General features: G+C 37.1%; 1 protein-coding gene across 3 annotated transcripts in view; it reads left to right on the top strand.

Annotated features, from left to right (window-relative positions):
* CUNH12orf42 (chromosome unknown C12orf42 homolog) overlaps positions 1-22,181 on the top strand; it is a 192,329-nt gene that overhangs the window by 116,970 nt on the left and 53,178 nt on the right. For all 3 annotated transcript variants that reach the window (XM_037742787.1, XM_017540273.2, XM_037742782.1), the window contains exon 3: positions 12,905-13,079. In XM_037742787.1, the coding sequence (XP_037598715.1) occupies positions 12,959-13,079 (121 nt within the window). In that variant the 5' untranslated portion in view covers positions 12,905-12,958. The remainder of the gene's footprint in view (positions 1-12,904; positions 13,080-22,181) is intronic.

Here is a 22,181-nt window from a genome sequence, read left to right as displayed (position 1 = left end):
GCACTCCAGCCTGGGTGACAGAGCAAGACTCTGTCTCAAAAAAAAAAAAAAAAAAAAAAAAGATAAAAATAAATAAAGAAAGAATGAGTCAGAACACTATATCTTGAGGAGCAAATGTATAAATATAAGAAACATGGCATAGGCAGTAAGTATCATATTGTGACAAAGACAATATACATACAAGTGCATATTCCTGGTCTTGACCTCTCCTGAATTTGACTGGCCTTTGAAGAGCAAAGTGACTTTGCTGCTTGGGCCAGCCATGCCAGGTTGGTTTGTTGGGTTAATCCAGTAACTGGTATAGAGAAGAACTGAAACAACTCCAGAAAGGCTAGTGATTTTAGAGTGAACTGAAGTGACCTAGGAAGTAAGTGAATATATAGGAAAGTCAGGAGGAAGAGGGGAAAGACTAGAATTAGAATGGATTGAATTTTGAAGAGACAGATTTTTGGGATGGAAGAGAAAGAGAGATAGGAAGAGGCAGGGGGAAAGAGTAACTGTCCTTTGGCAAGTTCAGTCACCTGCTTTCAGCTATAATTTCTGCACCTGTGAAATAGGCACTGTGCTCATTATTTCATGATATTGTAGCAAGCGTTTGGTGAGTTGATTTAAACATCTATCTCACTGACATGAAGGTTTAGGTCTATTTCTACTATATTTGCTCTTCTTTAGTATCTCGTCAGGGTCAAAGCAAAAGCATATGGGTTAAGGCCAGGGATTTGGGGGCAGGAAATACACGGCTCATCTGCTTCTTTTTTTTTCAGCTTTGTGTCTGCTACTGACTTGACTCTTTGATCCTCTGCTACTACTGACTTAGCATCTTTATAAACGTAATCTCCATGAATCCCCAAAGCCATAATAATCCAACATGGTTCCACAATGCTGAAGTGGACATTCTGTTACTAAAATATAAAAACAATCGAAGGTAGATGAAATCAGCCACATATATGGTGAAGCACAACTTTCTGTTCTAGTCATTTGGCCAAAGTAGAAAAATAATTACTAATTTTTCATAAGGATTGAAAATAGAAACAAAGAAAAGCCATGATTCCATGTTTTACTTTGCTAGTACAATAACCAATGGATCGGTGGCACCTGCTACTCAGAGCTCTCAATTGTCTATATTTAGCAGTGATTCTGCCAGGCTACTCTAAATTCTCTGTGAATATTGTAGTTTAATTGTCACAATCATCCAATCAAGTAGAGACTATTATTATCTTCACTGTACAGATGAGGAGACTGAGGCAGGGAAAGATAAAGCAGTTTGCCCAAGTGCCAGATCCAGGATCCAATCTGGGCAGTCTAGCTCCAGTGTCTATGCTTTGGTTCACTGCACACATTGCTTCTCTCTGCTGATGAGCACACCTATTTATTATTGTTGTTGCTGTTGTCATCATCAGCAATGTTTTTTCCTTTCTTTCCCCTCCCTCCAATAAACCTCAGCTGCAAGTAAGAGCTCAAAAGAAGAGTTGGGAAAGGTGGGGAGTGTGCCAGTTGCTAATTCTAAGAACTTTGCTTGGGATACCTTCACCTTCCACTTTCACCCTTTGGCAACTGCATTGTCCTGTCAATGTGCTCAGCTTTACAGAGCATTCCATACTTCTCAAAGATGTTTTGGATTCTTCATGCTGTCTCAAGAACCATGAGAAGTAGGCAGGGAAGGAAACATTGTTCCCTATTTTCTAGTGTTCAACAGAGGGTTTAGCGATTTGCTCAAGTCTGGGGAGTTGATAGTGCCTGAGCCAGCAGTGTAACTCCTCTGACAAGTCCTAATACATTTCCTATGGCTTCAGGATGGTGTCTGAGTGAATATTGCTGTAATAAAAGCAGCCTAAGTACATATCACACAGAATAAGTTCTGCGAACCCAGAGGGAAAAAATTATTTGTACTAGGGGTTAGAAGTTTGAGAGATAGAACCAATTCAAATTACAAGAATGAATAAAATCAGGTACGTATATACAACTTGGAGTAATGGGAGCCAGATGGACAAGTTATTTAACTTCTCTGTCACTCATTTTCCACATCTGTAGGATGGGGATAATAAAGTACTGATTTCCTAAGGTTATTGTGAGGATATGATGAGTTAAAAATGTCTAAAGTGTTTAGAACAATGCCTGGTCCATAGCAGGTACTCAATAAAATGTTAGTTGCTTAGTACATAATAAACAAGAAAATAAAATGTATCTTTAAATAAAAAAATATACCTAAGGACAATGATGTTATTTTTCTCTTTCAAAAGCAGTTGCTTCTTAATGGTTTGGAGAATCTCAGCTAGCTTACCTTGCAAATTTTACAACTTGATTTTACTTATTCTCATAATTAGATTTAGTTTTATACACCAAAGTTCTAACTTCTCGTTTAAATAATTTCCCCACTCTGGGTTTCCAGCATTTATTCTTTATGTTACATAGTCACATTACTTGTATTTAGCAATGAGCACTCTGACACCAACCTGCTTTTGCCAAGAAGTGCTTTATAAATTTCAGATTTTTTCTGTAGCATAAGATTGAGAAATAAGAGTTTTTTTTTTAAAAAAACTCACTACAGAAGCTTAACATCTGTTTGTGCAATGACCTCAATAGATAACTTTGAGTCCCCTTTGGTCAATTTTGTATGAAAGTTCTGGCTGGCCTACTTCTTATTTGTTAGAAATAACTTTCACTGGAGGAAATCAGGCCAAAAACCTTGCCAGCATATTTAACTTCTTGTCCTTTAAAAAATTAAACTTAGATATTAGAGGTTCGACTTTGCAAGATAATGAAATTATCATGGTGGAACAAGCCATAGAAATAATAAATACAGTAATTCTTCTTTGCCTATTGTGTGCTTTTGCTATTCATAAATTTTAGGGCCTTAGATATTAGATACACTTACGTAAGGCCTCACTAACGGTAATTATCTTTTGACCAAAGAAAAAGCCCAAACGAATGCTAAGCTGCATTATCGCTTGGCTTCTGACATGAGCTGATAATCAGATTTTCTTGCTTAAATCCATGGTGCTCGAACAATGCTACCCACTGTCTGTGCTTCCCGATATTACCCTTAATTAGAAAGAACAGAAACACAAATCTGAATTATTTCAAAATCTGGTTTCCATGGTCAGTGGTTTGAAGGGCTTAACTTTATTATAAATAAACCTGGCTTTATTGGCTAATGAAATCTGAAATGCGAAGCCTGGGATGGAAGGGAGGGTAATACTCTGATGTTTACACATCCAAATATCCAGTGTGGGCAAAGTGTATTATAATAAATCATGGGATAATTGAATTATGATTCCTTTGTCCAAGCATGATCCAAACCCCATCACTACAGAGAACCTGGAAGGAACCTGAATTTATGTTTTTTTGAGAAGCAACATCTTTAGGTCTGATAGTATATCTATCAATAGCTGTCAAGGAGATGTTGATCTATTTTATATTTTCTCCCACATTAGTATTTTTTTCCTTTGACACCTTAGGGCACATAGTTAGAAGTGTGTGATGGTCTGGCCCTGGACCCATATGCATCTTCAATGTATTATTCTCAAATATTCACACTGGGCTCTTTTTACAGCATAGAATAATGTGTGGGCTGGTGTCTGAGGGAGGCAGATAATGAGATGGGACATCAGTTGTATTTTTATTTATGGTCTTGTAAAAAGAAAGCTAACAATAGACAAGGATGCCTGGTCCCATTTGGATGGATAATTAATAACTAAGTGGAGATAGTAACTTTGTGCTTCCCTTGGAAAACAACTTCAGAAAGCTAATTTCTAGAACTGTGATCACATATAAAACCTCATGATATTGAGCATTGTGATATTTATCTATATTTATATTTATATATCTATGTATCTCCTGCTTCTCTGTGGGTGGGGACCTGAGTGTCGTATGTGTGTGTCTGTAAACTGGAGCGCCGTCCTTTTTTATTTACTGATTATTTTTTTTAAGACTGTATCTTTTCTTCATTTGCAAGTATTATCTTTTCTCTTTCAATTTTCATTGATATTTTCTTTCCATTCATTTGCTTTCCACTTCTGTGCTAGGCACTTTGTGGTTGCTTTTCCACTTAAACATTCATAGCAACAATTGTTACTCTTAAATCTCATTTTCCAGATCAAGCTATTGAAGTTTAAGGAGATAAAGTAATTTTCCTGGGGTCACATAGCCAGTAAATGGTAGAGGCAGGATTCCAACTCAGGTATGAATTCCAAACCCCATAAACTAGAGCATATGTTATACTGCTCTGCTGAGCTGTGTGTTAGCTTCTTTTAGACTCTTCCCTTTGTCTTTATCACAATTCCGTTTCATTGGATGAGGTAGAATCCCCTCTCTCTCCAATGACCAGAGATCAGGCTTAATGTGTCTCAGGCCCAGGTACCTGCAACTTAAGTGATTCCTCATGGGGTCCAGGATTTGTGTTGGATGGGGATAGGGAGGTAAGAAGCATGGCCTTTCCTACTTCAAGAGGGAATAATCAGAGAGACAAGTTGGTGCCTATGGTGATACTGGTGAAAAGGATTTGGAGGATGCCTTTTGAAGAAGCTGGATGGAACTCAAGGACCACAAGATGGATAGCCACAAGAAAAAAAATACCGTACAAACCTAGATAGTGTAGATGAGTAAGCCATGAGGGACCTGGTCAAACATAGTAGAGTAGCCATACTTATTTATATCCATTTCCCTAAACTCTGTAAAATTAGTGGTGGAACAGAGTCTCTAAATGGTATGCTGTAAATAGGTTGCATGTGGGCAGAAACATAAATTTATTGAGCCCTGTCAGTGGTCATGTAGGAGGTAGAATAGCCAGGTCAGCTCAGGCCAGTTCGCCCTGGTGTTGAGTAGCTTCATCCATTTACCCCAGCATTTCCTACAACTATTATCCATTTTTAATGCCACATGATTTTGAAAGACTGAAAAGCCCTGCTTTAAAACAAATTGCATTCACCCACAAGGATAAAGACAAAGGGAGCCCCTTAGAGAGTAGAAAGAAAAAACTTTAAAAATGGAAAGGAGAGAGAGAGGAGAGAGAGAGAGAGAGAGAGGGAGAGAGAGAGTGAGTGAGAGAGAGAGAGAGAGAGAGAGAGAACAACAGCACAGAGGGGAGAAAATTATTCCTAAAAAAGAAAAAAATATTTATAGAATTGCAAGACAGGAATTTCCAGATTGATGCAGCTTACTTAAGTGCCGAATATAATGAAAGAAAACCCACACTAAGACACTTTGTTATAAAATAATTTTGATAGCAACAAAGAAATAATAAAAGTTTTCAGAGATGTAAGAACAAAGAATACAAATAAAACAAATATCTCCCAGATAGATCACAAACAAAGCAACATAATGGTATCAGACTACCTCAGCTTTTGATGCTAAAAGACAGGGAAATTTTCTTTTCTTTAATTATTATTTTACTTTAAGTTCTGGGATACATATGCAGAATGTTCAGGTTTGTTACATAGGTACACATGTGTCATGGTGGTTTGCTGCACCTATCAACCCATCATCTAGGTTTTAAGCCCTGTATGAATTAGGTATTTGTCTTAATGCTGTCCCTCCCCTTGCTCCCTACTCCCCGACAGGCCCTGGTGTATGATGTTCCCCTCCCTGTGTCCATGTGTTCTCATTGTTCAACTCCCACTTATGAGTGAGAATATATGGTGTTTGATTTTCTGTTCCTATGTTAGTTTGCTGAGAATGATGGCTCCAGCTTCATCCATGTCCCTGCAAAGGACATTTTTTATGGCTGCATATTATTCCATGGTGTATATGTGCCACATTTTCTTTATCTGATCTATCACTGATGGGCATTTGGGTTGGTTCCAAGTCTTTGCTCTTGTAAATAGTACTGCAGTAAACATGTGTGCATGTAAGACAGGGAAATTTTAAAAAATGTATGTGTACTTGTACAAACAATCTTCTGTCTAACTTGAGGCAATATATGGCCAATTGAAGACACTCAGTAGATGCTAGATACTATTTTCTTTCAAAGTGGCAAGGTTTTGGTCTCATAATTTAAACTGGTAGGAAGTGATCTTGCAGGACAGGAGAAGGGCTAACTCCATATGTCATGAGTGACAAATACAGAAATTATTCATCTGGCTGATAGCCTTTGACCTTGTCCATTTGACTATGAGAATGTAAGGCTTAGCCTGAAAAATTGTATGGATACAGTTAGGGCATCTACATAATTTGTGGAGCTCAGTGTAAAATGAAAGCAGGAGAAAGGGCAGTTAATAATACTAAAATATAAAACTTTTTCCTTTATAACTATGTTATTAATTATAAAATATACTAGGGGTGAGAGCAATACATGAATGATAATCTGAACCTACAGCCTGAAAAAATAAATATTTTGGTGTTATAATTGTATATGATGCAATAAATTATAATACATTGCTATATGATATCTTAACTGATCATAAGCCATTTTGGGGGGATTGCTTTCTGCACATTCCTTTACTAGGTCAATATAAGTTATACTTTTAGCAATTTCATCCTTAGGATTGCAAATAATTTTTGATAATTATTACTTTGAGAAGAATCTTTCTACTGATAGAACTGTCCCTAAAACTGTTGAGTATTTAATAGACTCCAACAACATTGGTATACATTTCTGATAAATTATTCTGAAATGTAAATTTTACTACATCTAGAACTGATGATTCTTACAGAACACTTTTTCTAAAAAGATTCAGCTTTTCATTTAAATCAGTTTTGTGTAACTCTGAATTTAAATTTAAATTTATAAAATGTCATTTTTATGTTTCTTCTGGCATTTCCTATAATTTTCAAGTCTTACAAGAAACAGAAAGTGGCTTTATGATTTATATATAATTTAAAGCAATTCCATGGAGGTCTTGCTAGTCCAGTGCAAACGGAGAGTTACTTCAGCTTATTACTTACGTTGGCAACAATAAAACACTTCATTTTAGTTGTAAGGGTTGTAAGTTGTAGCAAATATCATCTCTTTCATTTTTGGAATACGTAAATTACCTAGAATTTTTTGGCTTCACTGTTTGTTTGGAGATTGATGCCAACTAAGACAAAGTGAGCATTGTCCTTATCAGAATCAGCTTTATCAGAACTGGCCAGTTTTATCTAGGGCAAGCTTGTCCAACCTGCTTGCACTAGGTTGAACAAGAGCAACCAAGAGCAAGGTATACATGGCCCAGGACACAGCGTGGGCCACATGCAGCCCAGGACAGCTTTGAATGTGGCACAACATAAATTCGTAAACTTTCTTAAAACATTAGAAGATTTTTTTTTTTAACTCATTGGCTATCATGTGTGTTGGTGTATTTTATGTGTGGCCCAACATTGGATACCCCCGACCTAGAGTGGAATAAAGTTCCATAAATACGCTGCGTTTTGAACCCTCATCTCACAAATACAGGTATCTTGACACCAGGCAGAATAGGCAAGAAGATATAGCTTACCCAGCTCAAACTGGCTTACCAGAAAAGTAATTCAAAGCCAAGAGATACTTGCCTCATGCTGGTGAAATAGCTGCAGCAGCCACAGACTCTGCCATCTCTCACAATCAAACCTTAATCCTGGAAATCTCAACAAAGTCCCATTATGCCTTCCTCGTTCTGAACTCCAATCCTTGCAGCCAATAGAATGTGTTGTGCTTAGATCTGGGCATTTATTTTTTCCAAATTCTATGGATCAAGAACTGGGGAAGAGTAAATCCCCAAATACTTGTTCATGAAAGTAGAATAAAAGTATGTAGGGAAATGAAAAGTAACAAAAGTGGTGGAGGTAATAGAGGTTGTAGCATCCTCTTTGTATTAGAATTCAGCTTAGTGTAACAGAGTGGCTAAAGGTTTACATACAGATCATTTGTCTCCAGACCCAGTTTACCATCTGCATTGATCAGATCACAATACTTGGCAGTAGGTTATTTCATCGTAACGCTACATTGCATATGTCTCAGTGGCAAGAGATTAAGAACCATGATTAAAAACACACAGGGCATGATGACACCACGTCAAATAGATAATGCTTCATGTAGAAGAAATAATAGTCCGATTCAACATTTATATATTTAGACACTTGGATTTGTATATCTAGTGGCTATTCTCAATCACGAATTGATTTTCCACTTGCTGAAATCCCATTCTTATCTTATTGTCCAGATCTTACTTTTCCATCAAAGAATGATTCTGGATTTCAGCAAAACCAATTTAGAAAACTTTCTGCCAAATAATAAGGCTGTTGAAGAAACCTATACTTTTGGTTTGGCATGCAGTGGTGGCACATTTTTCATGATCATATGAGACGAATACTGAGATGGAGAAACTCCAGTTTCTTTCCCTGTCCTCTAGTTACAGATGCTGTTAGGTGTCCTGAAGTTGATGCTTCCATTACACATTGCCAAGAGAGAAAGAAAATATGCCTTCATTGGCTACTGTACTTAGAATGGCTCCTAAAACTAAGCAAGAAAACCAGTGTTCTTGGCAGGCAAACAATTGAAAAGTACAGGTGCTGGGAGTGTGCACAGCCCCAAAATCAACATGACTTGGGAGGAGAGGGGGTTAGATAACAAAGAAAGGTGCTTTTCATTCAGAGAAATTTATTTCTTTTAAATATTTGCAATCTGCAGCCGATAGCACATGAGGCCACTTGGCATTATTTCCCAACAAAGGGGAGGGCCGGTGGTAATGAGCAGATGCTTGAGTGGCCTGTGGCGTGAGGTGCGCCATCCGTCAAGAAGATCAATATTTACTGTTCTTGTATCTTTGTGGTGAAAGTTTGCTCATCTTAAAAAAAAAAGGGGTGGGGGTTGTGCTTTAATATATAGAGCATGGGTTTGATTTCAGGCAGTGAATCAACTAAAAGTCACAGGGTCTTCACAGAGTGGAATCAGCACCCATCTCCCCTGTCCAACGAAGAAATGTAAGGTGTTTTAAGGAGTAAGATGCATCTGGCCCATGATGTGGGCCGTCTTTGTCTCCATTCATTCTTTTTCATTTCAGCAAATCATACCCTGATGAAAGGTACAGTTTGAATATGATACTGCATTTCAAAGTTTGTTTTAAAACAGATTAATTCCATTCAGTTAAATTCAACATATATCAATGAAGCAGCATGACTCGTAATAGGGACTGTGCTAGGCCCTGGGCTGACCAAGATGAAGAAGATGAGGCTCACTGCTTTAGCTTTTTGGTGCCTCAGTTTTCCTACTTTGTCATACTTGGGTCACAGAGAAGGCAGTCCTGTTAGATGGGGATAGGGGCAAGAGATAAATAGATGGCGAGTCGTGACCAGCTCCTATACCATAGAAAGGATTTTGTGTTTGATTCTTTAGGTCAGAGTGTGATGGGCTGGGGATTTGTTCAAATTCAGATCCTGATTCAGTAGGTTTTAGGGTGAGGCCAGAGAATCTTCATATCTAACAAGCTCCCAGGTGAGGCTGCTGATGCTGGGTCCTGAGCCACACTTGAAGAAACAAGAAATTGATCACTTGTGTCAGTCACCCAGGATAACTGCTAAAAGTGCACATCCCTGGGCTTTAGACATATGTGAATCAAAATTTGCATTTTAACATGTTTACTGGGTGATTTTTATGCATGGTGTAGTTTGAGAACCACTATTTAAATGTTGAGAAATCAATGAACACTATTAAGTAGGCCAGTGCCATATTTAGACTTGGGTTTTAGAAAGGTAATGTGAGAAAGAGAATTCCATGGAGGTGAACTGCAAGCAGGGATGTGGATGAGGACTGCAGAGGAGGGAATGGGACTGGGGAACATTGAGAGAGTGAGGTTGACAGGAAATGGCCGTGCATAGATTTGAGGGATAAGGGAGGAAGAGGAGGCCTGGATGATCTTCTAGGTTCTGGTTTGGACACTTATATTGCTGGCTGTGCTGACTCTAAAATGAGGAGGCAGTATGGAATGGGGTTAAAAACATGGGCTTAGGAGTAGGAAAGAGTGGATTTGAGACTAGCTTTCAATACTTACTACTTCTATAGCTTTGATAAGTTACTTAGTTTTTCATCCATAAAATGGGGGTGGTAGTTGTTGCAGGATAGCATTAGCCCCATTTTGCAAAGGTAGAAACAGGAACAGCGAAGGTACGTTGTCCCAGCTTGTATAAAGAGCGGGGTGTGGAGATGAGACTTGGATGTGGGCCTTCATGGTTCTACAGCCCCTGCTCTGAATTATCCCCTCCAAGATGGCCTATGCGCAGATACTGTCTAGATGGACAGTGGCTCTAAGTTAGGAAAATCGTTTTTCTCTCATTTTGCTTTCTTTCAAGTTCCCTCTTGGTATCACTGCTGTTCCTGTGGTTCTCCTCTCTCTTCAAAAGGGTAGAAATTCTCTCCTTTTCACTTATGTTAGCTCATCTGTGATGAGTTTTAAAAAAGACTTTACTAAATATCAAACAAATATAAAGAAAGAAAATGCTAGCAGCAAAAAAGTCTTATGATGTGTAGGTTTCTGACTCTTCCTTAGTTAATCTCCCATGCTCCATGAGTAGTATAACTGGACTTGGTCTCTCAAGTCCCAGCTATTTCCTGCCGTTTAAGGGATGTGTATCTTTTTAAGCTTCCACCTCTGTCTCCTGGGTCTACAGTCATGGAAAAGAGAGAGAGTTCCTACTCCAGTGCCCTCCTAGGACCCTCCCACTTAGCTTATAGTTTGTGGCTTGAGTCACAGACATTTTCCTAAGGGGATGGGTAGATTTGGGTGAGTGAGAGGCCATGTGAAATGACAAGATGAAAACCTTACCCTTTCGATAAGACACTATTGCTCATGCAGGCATGATTTGATCTTGTACAGACTTAGTAAGTTAATGCTATCCTGAACACATAGTATTCATAATATCTAAACAGTACGATCCATACATTAATATCCAATATCCAAATCTATATAAATCTAAATTGATAATATCTAATTATATCCAAACAACAAAAATTACACATCAACACTCATGAAAAGTTGGTTCTGATTGCATGTTTAATGAGTGATTTTTATTTATTTATATTAATAGTTTTTAACTTTTATTTTAGTTCAGGAGTCTATGGGCAGGTTTATTATACAGGTCAACTGTGTAACACAGGGGTTGGTGTACAGATAACTTCCTCACCAGATAATAAGCATAGTACCTCATAGCGTATTTTTTTCTGATTATTTCCCTCTTCCCCCACTCTACCCTCAAACAGGCCCTAGTGCCCCTTGTTCCCTTTCTAGTATCCATGTTTTTGGTGGTTTAGCTTCCACTTAGTGTGGTATTTGGGTGTCTGTTCCTGTGTTCATTTGCTTAAGATAATGGTCTGCAGCTTCATCCACATTGCTGCAAAGGACATGGTAACATTCTTTTTTATGGCTGCATAGTATTCCATAGTGTATGTGTACTACATTTTTTTTATCCAGTCCAACACTGATAGGCATTTGGATTGATTCCATGTCTTTGCTATTGTGAGTAGTGCTGCAATGAAGATACACTTGCTTGTGTCTTTATGTTAGAATGATTTCTTTTGTGTATATCTATCCAATAATGCGATTGCTGGATCGAATGATAATTCTGTTTTAAGTTCTTTGAGAAGTCACCACACTGCTTTCCACAATGGCTGAACTAATTTACACTCCCACCAGCAGTGTGTAAGTGTTCCCTTTTCTCTGCAGTCTTGCATCTGTTATTATTTGACTTTTTAGTAATGACCATTCTAACTGGTATAAGATAGTATTTCATTGTGGTTTTGATTTTCATTTCTCTAATGATTAGTGATGCTGCACATTTTTTCGTGTGCTTATTGGCCACATGTATGTCTCATTTTGAAAAGTTTCTGCTTGAGTCCTTTGCCCATCTTTTAATGGAGTTGTTTGTTTTTTGCTTTTAAATTTGTTTCAGCTTCTCATAGATTCTGGATATTACACCTTTGTAGGAAGCATAGTTTGCAAATATTTTCTCCTATTCTGTATGTTGACTGTTTACTTTGTTTGTAGTTTCTTTTACTGTGCAGCTTCTTTAGTTTAATTAGATTCCATTTGTCAATTTTTGGTTTTGTTGCAATTGCTTTTGGTGTTGTTCTCATGAAATCTTTGCCAAGCCCTATGTCCAGAATGGTATTGCCTAGGTTATCTTCCAAGGTTTTTATAGCTTTAGGTTTTAGAATGAGTAGTTTTTAATTTGAATCAAATCGGATCCTTATTTATGACCTTATTTCATATTATTATCCAATATCTTTGTATCTCTTCCTCCTCTTTATTTTCTGTTTTTGTTATTTCAAGCCGACAAAGCTTGATTTAAGAGCCTTCTCTTTTCCACCTTCTGACCCCCTTCCCTATCCCCTGCCTCTCTACTCTCTGACGTGTACACTGGCTCTTCCCAGTGCTTGCAATAACTCTCATCTAAGACCTCACATGGCTACTCCATCTCTACCTGTTAATCCTTGTTTTCATGTCACCCTGTCTGAGAAGGTATCTCTTATTTTTGTATATAAATCATTGCACGTCCCTAAACGTTTTTCCAATCCCTAAACATTTTCCATTCCCTTTAACTTCATCATGTTTTTCATCTTAGCAATAGAAAAATTACCATCCAATCTATTATATATTTGTTTATTTTTTGTCACCCTCCACTAATATGTCAATTTCCTGAGGGCAGAGACTTCACTCTTGTATCCCCAGTGTCTAGAGTAATAACTAGCATATAGTGTAACTGAATAAGATTTTTTTCAGTGAACAAAATATTAAGTTAATTGGCCACTTTAATGAATACACGACAGGAATGTACATGTAAAGGAACTAGAGTCAACTGTGATTGTTTTCAGGATCGTTTCATTTAAAGAATAAAGAAGCAAAAATGTTTTTAAAATATCACTCACTTTAGGGAAGTAAGAGTATTAGGTGGCATGAATTATTTTGGAGCCATCGACCTAATTTTATTTTATGTATTTTCCTCCTCTGTCTTACAGCGCATCCCTCGTTATGAAAGAACTGCAGTGCCCTGCTCCAGATTCATTAATCATATGAAGAATTTCTCTGAATCTCTTAAATTTCGTAGTCTACAGTTTCTAAATTCTCCTGATAAATTAAGACATAATCCCAAGAAAGACCATAGCTTCCAGAGAAACTCTGGAAGATGTACAGGTAATAATCATAAAGATTTTATTGAAAAACGCTTGTGCTATGTTTCAAAATGGCAACAAAAGAGGGAATTCATTGGCTCATGAAGTTAACAAATCCAAGGGTGGACTGGCTTCGGGTATGGCTGGATCCAGTGTTCACCAATAATATCATGATTTATTTCATTTTATTAATTTCCCGGTTGTCTTCACTAAGTTGGGTTTATTTTCAGAAAGGATAGCAATAACATGCCCCCGCAGTTATAGGCATATCTGATTTTTAGAGTTTGTAATTTCAAAAGTACAGAAATCCCCTTGTTTCATTCATCTATAACAGTCTCCACTGCTTATCCAATGGCTCTGATTAGCCATACTTGCGTCTTTTGTTCACCCTTGGAATCTGGGTAGCTGGGAGAATGGAATACACCAGTAAACTTTCGCTACTTCTGAGGCAGGGGAGGTGGACCATTTGATTGATAGCTGCACTTAAATTGCACAAAATGTGTGTGTAAATTTTGTGTGTGTGTGTGTGTCTGTGTGAGTGAGAGAAAGAGAGAAAGGCAGAGAAAGATAGGGGAAGGATGATTTCCCTAAATAAACTGACACAGGGCAAGCAAAAGAACATCATTTTGTGTCAAGCCAAAATGATATATAATTATATTAGTTATATTCCCCATAACACTGGCACCATAGATGATTTTTGATAACTTAGGACTGTCCATAAACTCCATTTTTAGGACCATTTTGCTGACCTGAAAGGATACATTTAAATGTACCTTCAATTTATTACCTAAGAGAAAATGAAGTTTTTAGGACAACTGATAAAGGAGGTAACTGCTACATTTTTATTTGAACAATGCATTATTTTAGAATGTATTTATTCATTCACTTATATTTATACATTAATGAAATTCATTGCATATGTATTCATATCAGGGCCATTGAAAGGTTTTGTTGATTTTTATAATGGTTTCAAACTCTTGGAATAATGTGATTTGAATGAGTTTTCTTTTTGAGAATCACATTGTGCTACACACTCAAATTCTACTTAAAAAGAACTGAAAAATTTTGGGTGGGGAATAATACATTTACATGGTTCAAAAATCAAAAATATAAAGAGGTCTATAGCAGACAGTCTTTTTCCTACTTCTGCTCCAATCTGCCTCATTCCACTTTCTCCCATGTGGAGACACTTATACTGTGTTCTTGAGAATCCTTCAATACTTTCTCTAAGCAAATAAAAGTGTGTTTATGAGCAAATGGAAATGTGCAGGTGAGCAGCAGTGTTCTGCACCTCACAGTCTTCACTTATCACTGTATCTTGAGGCTCTTCCCATATCAGTGTATTGAGTGCTTTCTTATTCATTTTTCTTTTCTTTTTTTTTTTCTTTATTTTATTTCTTACATTTTTTTATTTCCATAGGTTTTTGGGAAACAGGTGGATTTTGGTTACACAAGTAAGTTCTTTAGTGGAGATTTGTGAGATTTTGGTGTACACATCACCAGAGCATTATACACTGAACCTAATTTGTAGTCTTTTATCCCTATGCTCTTCCTACTATTTCCCCCAAAATCCTTAAAGTCCCTTGTATCATTCTCATGTCTTTGCATCCTTATAGCTTAGCTCCCACTTATGAGTGAGAACATTTGAAATTTGGTTTTCCATTCCTGAGTTACTTCACTTAGAACAATAGTCTCCAATCCCATCCAGGTTGCCATGGATGCCATTAATTCATTCCTTTTTATGGCTGAGTAGTATTCCATTACATATATATCTCAGTATAAATATAACAGTATATATGTAACAGTATATATAACAGTCTATCTACTCATTGATTGATGGACATTTGGGCTGGTCCCACATTTTTGCAATTGTGAATTGTGCTTCTATAAATAAACATATGCAAATATCTTTTTCATATAATGAAATAAACAGACAACTGTGGGTTGTCTGTTTATTCTGCTTACTGTTCCTTTTGCTATGTGAAAGCTCTTAGGTTAATTAAGTCCCACCTATTTATCTTTGTTTTTATTGTATTTGCTTTTGGGTTTTTGGTCATGAAATCCTTGCCTAAGCCAATGTCTAGAAGGGTTTTTCTAATGTTATATTCTAGAATTTTTATAATTTTGGGTCTTAGATTTAAGTCCCTGATCCATCTTGAGTAGAATTTCGTATAAGGTGAGAGAGGAGGATCTAGTTTCATTCTTCTACATGTGGCTTGCCTATTATCTCAGCACTATTTGTTGAATAGGATGTCCTTTCCTCACTTTATGTTTTTGTTTGGTTTGTGGAAGATCAGTTGGCTATAAGTATTGGGTTTATCTCTGGGTTTTCTATTCTGTCCCGTTGGTCTATGTGCCTATTTTTATAACAGTACCTTGTTGTTTTGGTGACTATGGCCTTATAGTATAGTTTGATATTGGGTAATGTGATGCTTCCAGATTTTTTATTTTTGCTTAGTCTTGCTTTGTCTATGTGGGCTCTTTTTTGGTCTCGTATGATTTTTCTAATTCCGTGAAGAATGATGGTGCTATTTTGATGGGAACTGCATTGAATTTGTAGATTGCTTTTGGCATTATGATCATTTTCACAGCATTGATTCTTCTCATCCCTGAGCATGGGATGTGTTTCCATTTGTTTGTGTGATCTATGATTTCTTTCAGCAATCTTTTGTAGTTTTCATTGTTGAAGTCTTTCACCTCCTTGGTTAGGCATATTCCTAAGAATTTTATATTTTCCAGCTACTGTAAAAGGGGCTGAGTTTTTTATTTGATTCTCAGCTTGGTCATTGTTGGTATATAGCAAATCTGCTAATTTGTGTACATTAATTTTGTACCCTGAAACTTTGCTGAATTTGTTTATCAGTTCTAGGAGCTTTCTAAAGGAGTCTTTAGGGTTTTCTAAGTATACAGTTGTATCATCAGCAAACAGCAACAGGTTTGACTTCCTTTTTACTGATTTTGATGCCCTTGATATATTTCTCTTGCCTGATTGCTCTGGCTAGAACTTCCAGTACTATGTGGAATAGAAGTGTGAAGAGTGGGCATCCTTGTCTTCTTCCAGTTCTTAGAGGGAATACTTACAGCTTTTCCTTGTTCAACATTATGTTGGCTGTGGGTTTGTCATAGATGACTTTTATTACATTGAGGTATGTCCCTTGTATGCTGACTTTGCTGAGGAGTTTAATCATAAAGGGATATTGAATTTTGTCAAATGCTTTTTCTGTATCTATTGAGTTTATATGAATTTTGTTTTTAATTCTGTTTATGTGGTGCATCATATTTATTGACTTGAATATGTTAAACCATTCCTACATCTCTGTTATGAAACTCACTTGATCATGGTGATTATCTTTTCGATATGCTGTTGGATTCAGTTAGCTAGTATTTTATTATGGATTTTTGTATCTATGTTCATCAGGGATATTGGTCTGTAGATTTTTGTTATGTCCTTCCTTTGTTTTGGTATTAGGGTGATACCAGCTTCATAGAATGATTTAGGGAGGATTCACGTCTTCTCTCTCTTATGGAATAGTGTCAATAGGATCAGTACCAATTCTTCTTCGAATGTGTGGTAGAATTCAGCTGTGAATCTGTCTAGTCCTGGATTTTTTTTCTGTTGGTAATTTTTTTAATTATCATTGTTATTCATCTGTTCAGGGTTTCTAATTCTTCCTGATTTAAGCTAGGAGAGTTATATATTTCTAGGAATTTATCCATCTCCTTTAGGTTTTCTATTTTATGTGGGTATAAAGGTGTTCATAGTAGCCTTGAATGATCTTTTGTATTTCTGTGGTGTTGGTTGTAATATCTGTCATTTTGTTTCCAGTTGAGCTTATTTGGATCTTCTCTCTTTTTGGTTAATCTTGCTAATGGTCTATTAATTTTATTTATCTTTTCAAAGAAGCAGCTTTTTGTTCATTTATTTTGTATTTCTTTTTTGTTTCGATTTCATTTAGTTCTGTTCTGATCTTTATTTCCTTTTCTCTGCTGGGTTTGGTTTGGGTTTGTTCTTGTTTCTCTAGTTCTTTGAAGTGTAAACTTAGATTGTTTTTTTGTGCTCTTTCAGACTTTTTGATGTAGGCATATAAGGGTATGAACTTTCCTCCTAGTACCAAATTTGCTGTACCCAGAGATTTTTATAGGTTGTGTTACTATTATCATTTAGTTAAAAGAATTTTTAAATTTTCATCGATTTCATTGTTGACCCAATGATCATTCAGGAGGAGATTATTTAATTTCCATTGATTTGCATGGTTTTGAAGGTGTTTTTGGAGCTGATTTCCAGTTTTATTCCACTGTGGCCTGAGAGAGTACTTGATATAATGTCAATTTTCTTAAATGATTGAGATTTATTTTGTTACCTATCATACGGTCTATCTTGGAGAAAGTTTCATGCACTGATGAATGGAATATATGTGCTGCAGTTGTTTGGTAGACTGTTCTGTAAATATCTGTTAAGTCCATTTGTTCTAGGGTATAGTTTAAATCCATTGTTTCTTTGTTGACATTCTGTCATGATGACCTGTCTAGTGCTCTCAGTGGAGTATTGAAATCCCCAACTATTATTTTATTGCTGTCTATCTCACTTTTTAGGTCTAGTAGTAACTGTTTTGTAAATTTGGGAGTTCCAGTGTCAGGTGCATATATATTTGGGATTGTGATATTTTCCTGATGGACAAGGCCTTTTATTATTATGTAATGTCCCTCCTTGTCTTTTTTGAAGTGTTGTTGCTTTATAGTTTGTTTTGTCTGATGTAACAATAGCTATTCTTCCTTGCTTTTGGTGTTCATTTGTACGGAATGTCTTTTTCCACCCCTTTAGGTTAAGTTTGTATGAGTCCTGTGTGTCAGGTGAGTCTCCTGAAGGCAGAAGATACTTGGTTGGTGAATTCTTAGCCATTCTGCAATTCTGTATCTTTTAAGTGGAACATTTATGCCATTTACTTTCAACATTAGTATTGAGATATGAGGTACTAATCCATTCATCATGCTATCTGTTGCCTGTATACCTTGGTCTTTTTAAATTGTATTTTTGTTTTATAGGTCCTGTGAGATTTATGCTTTAAAGTGGTCGTGTTTTGGTGTGTTTCCAGGATTTCTTTTAAGATTTAGAATTCCTTTTAATATTTCTTATAGTGCTGGCTTGTTAGTGGCAAATTATCTCAGCATTTGTTTGTCTGAAAAAGACTATCTTTCCTTCATTTATGAAGCTTAGTTTCACTGGATACAAAATTCTTGGCTGATAATTGTTTTGTTTAGGAAGTCTGAAGATAGGGCCCCAATCCCTTTTAGCTTGTCAGGTTTCTGCTGAGAAATCTCCTCTACATCTGATAGTTTTTCCTTCATAGGGTAGCTGGTGTGTTTGCCTCACAGCTCTTAAGATTCTTTCCTTCGACTTGACTTTAGGTAACCTGATGACGGTGTGCCTAGGTGATAATCTTTTTGCAATGAGCTTCCCAAGTGTTATTTGTGCTTCTTGATTTGGATGTCTACATCTCTAGCAAGGCTGGGGAAGTTTTCCTCAGTTATTCCCCCAAATACGTTTTCCAAACTTTTAGATTTCTCTTCTGCCTCAGAAACACCAATTATTTTTAGGTTTGGTCATTTAACATAATCCCAGACTTCTTGGAGGTATTGTTCATTTTTTGAAATCTTTTTTCTTTGTCTTTGTTAAATTGGGTTAATTTGCAAATCTTGTCTTCAAGCTCTGAAGTTCTTTCTTTTGCTTTTTTGATTCTATTCCTGAGAGTTTCTGGAACATTGTGCATTTCTCTGAGCATGTCCTTTATTTCCTGAAGTTTTGATTTTTTAAATTATGCAATTTCACTGAAAATTTCTCCCCTCATTTCTTCTATCATTTTTTTTTTTTTTTNTTTTTTTTTTTAATTTCCTTAAATTGAACTTCACCTTTCTCTGGTGCTCCTTAATTGATCTTCTGAATTTTTTTTCAGATTAGTCAGGGATTTGTTTTTGGTTTGGATCCATTGCTGGTGAGCTAGTGTGATTTTTTGGGGGATGGTAAAGAACCTTGTTTTGTCGTATTACCAGAATTGTTTTGGTTCCTTCTCATTTAGGTAGGCTATGTCAGAGGGAAGATCTGGGGTTCAAGGCTGCTGTTCAGATTATTTTGTTCCATGGGGTATTCTCTTCATGTAGTACTCTCCCCCTTTTCCTGGGAATGTGGTTTCCTGAGAGCTGAGCTGTAATGATTATTATTTCTCTTCTGGATCTAGCCAGCCAGCAGGGCTACCAGGCCCCAGGCTGGTACTGAGGGTTGTCTACACAGAGACCTGTGATGTGAACCGTTTGCTATGGATATCAGCACGTGCTCCAGTGGAGGTGGCAGGGGGGTGAAATGGACTTCGTCAGGGTCCTGAGTTTTGGTTGTTTAATGCACTGTTTTTATGCTGGCTGGTCTCCTGCCGGGAGGTAGCACTTTCAAGACAGCATCAGCTATGGTAGTATAGGGTCTCCTGGGTCCTGCAGGAGCAATCCACTTTCTTCATAGGGTCTGTGGATTCTTTCAGCTTTTCTGGTGTATTTCTGCAGTAGTTCTGGAACAAAAGTTCATGATATGAGTCTCCACATGCTGCTTTGTCTGTCCCAGTGAGAGCTGCAATCTAGTCCTACCTTCTATCCACCATTTTTCTCCCAGATCCCTGTTAAAGTTTTGCAGTTGGAAACTGAAAGGGTGCAAGAGTGTAAACTGGTGATGGAATCCAGAGCCTCTTTCATTTTTCTTATAACTTCAGAGTAATTTATTTTATGGATATACTTTAATTTATTCTGCTTGTGCCCTTTGATGAACATTACTGATTTCCCCAAAGGGCCTAATAAAATCATATGGATTTCATATTTCATGGCTTTGATGGCACATACTAAAAATTGATTTTGACCTATCCTGCTTTTGCTAGTTTTATGGAAAGAGTAATTTAGGCTTATTTCCAGCCTACTGCAGTAACTCAGCAAAATAAACGTCAACTTCTTTATTCTTTTCAAAACACAAAGAGAAAATAATTGCTGCTGTTACTATCTGAAAAATGTGTAACTTTAAGATTTAGTATACCAGGATTTTGAGAGTTGAGATTATGGGTATAACTTTGAGAAATAGCATAGTTTATAATTACTTGATTTGCTCTGATAGCCCTAAATTCCTTGATACTGGACATTTGACTTAGATTTGGAGAAATGAAGCCATTAGGCATGGTGGCATTGAGGAGGCACTGATGGGCGGGACTAGGAAGACAACATGGGAACCCTCCAGAAATGAGGGACTCACTTAGTTGTAGGTGGGACTCATCTTTAGGACAGATGAGCAGCATTTTGGTTCTGAGAGCCATGTCTGGATAGGAGCAGAGTCCTGTTGGTAGGGGGCGATTAGGGTGGAGTACTTGGGAATGGAGAAGAGCCATAGCTAGGTTGGTTACTAGGCAATGGGAACCATTACTTTTGAATGTGTACCACTTTGAAACATGTTTTTTCACTCTTCCCATTAAGACATGGAATTTATTTCTCCACCCCTTAGATCTCAGCTTGGCCACATGACTTGTTCTGGCTAATCAAACATTAAAAAATACTATATAAGTAAGTAATTTAAAAGTATTCGGGTTTGCCGTCTCACTGATGGAAACCATTCCATCATTCTATGAATGAGCCTAAGATGATAAGAAACATAAAGTCGTCATCCCAACTGACAGCAGACATGTGGGTGAAGCCCCTACTACACCAGCTAGCCTGTCAATTTTTAGGCATACAAGGGTTATCATCCTAAAATATCTAAGCTTAAGATGAGCAGACTCAGAGCAGGACATCCCAGTCAACCAATAGAATCATGGAAAATAATAATTTTTTTAAAAGTTATGTTTTAGAATGGTTAATTATTCAGTAAAAGCTAACTGATAACACCACCCAGAGTTTTAGTGGTGGTTACCAACCTCAGATTTACTGCTGCCTAAATTTATTCCATAGATAACATTGTTACCCCACATTAAAGCAAATGTAGCACCTGGCCTACCTGACCAATGAAAGGGGTTAAAACTGATCCACAAAAGAAACTTGGAGTTTTTGGTGAAGATTGACTCCATGTTACCCCTTTATCAGTGGAGTGTCAGCCCCTGATTTTTCTCTCCTGGTTATGATCATGATGTCAGATGCCAGGCCCAGTATGATGGCAATGGTCAAAGAAGGAGTTTTCAGAGTCCCAAATGGCTGAGCAACTGGGACCTTGCCTGCAGCAGACAGATGGAACATTCCTCTTATAACATACTTGACCCTTTGGTTAAAAGCAACAAATCTGCATTTACTTAAAATAACAAATAGGGATTAGATTGCTATTTTTGCATTAAAAAGCCACCCAGGTGGCATGAAGAGAACAGAAAATGGAACATTATAAAGCTATATGTAATTTCTTACCAGCTGAGCAGAAGTTAACAAAGGAGACCATTTTGCCTAATACTCCTGAATAGATACAGACATTCCAATGGGCATGTTTAAAGAGGTTTTTATTTGTGACTTAGAATTGAGATCCAAGCTGGGGTAAAAAGTTTTGGAGTCATCAGGAGGTGATAAGGAATTCTTGAGAGTAAATGAGATGATCAAGAGAAGGGAGGAGACATAAAAGGGAGGAAGCTGAGAAGCCATGTGACCTAGAAAGGTAGGGAAGGAACAGAAGGTAACAAGAGGCATTATGGTTAGAAGCGCCCAGTCTGGAGTTAGACTTTTGAGTTTTAATTCCAAATTCACCATTGACTTTGGGCCTAACTTCTCTGCACTTTAGTTGGCTCTGAGTTAAAATGAGGATCATGATATATCTAATTTCTAGGATTTATTGTGAGAGATAAATGTCACAATATAGTTAAAGTCCGTGAAACAGTGTCTGTCTCATATTTAATGTCCAGTAATTACTAGCATTATTTTTACAGCAATCAAAGGATTTCATGAGTTTCAAGAAAAGGGAAAGGATAGTTAGCATCCAATACTAAGGGAGGACAATTAAGAAATGTACTAAGAATGCCCATTTGATTTAACACCTAGGATGTCTTGCTAAAATTGACAAGAACTCTTTTTCTAGAGTCATGTTGCTCAAACTAGTCTGCTGAGACTTGAGGAGTGAGGAGATAGTAAG

Source organism: Cebus imitator, unplaced genomic scaffold (assembly GCF_001604975.1).
Source record: "Cebus imitator isolate Cc_AM_T3 unplaced genomic scaffold, Cebus_imitator-1.0 Scaffold8, whole genome shotgun sequence".
Classification (NCBI taxonomy): domain Eukaryota; kingdom Metazoa; phylum Chordata; class Mammalia; order Primates; family Cebidae; genus Cebus; species Cebus imitator.
The sequence above is the reverse complement of the archived record's forward strand: the minus strand, read 5'-3'. Positions and strand labels throughout refer to the sequence as shown.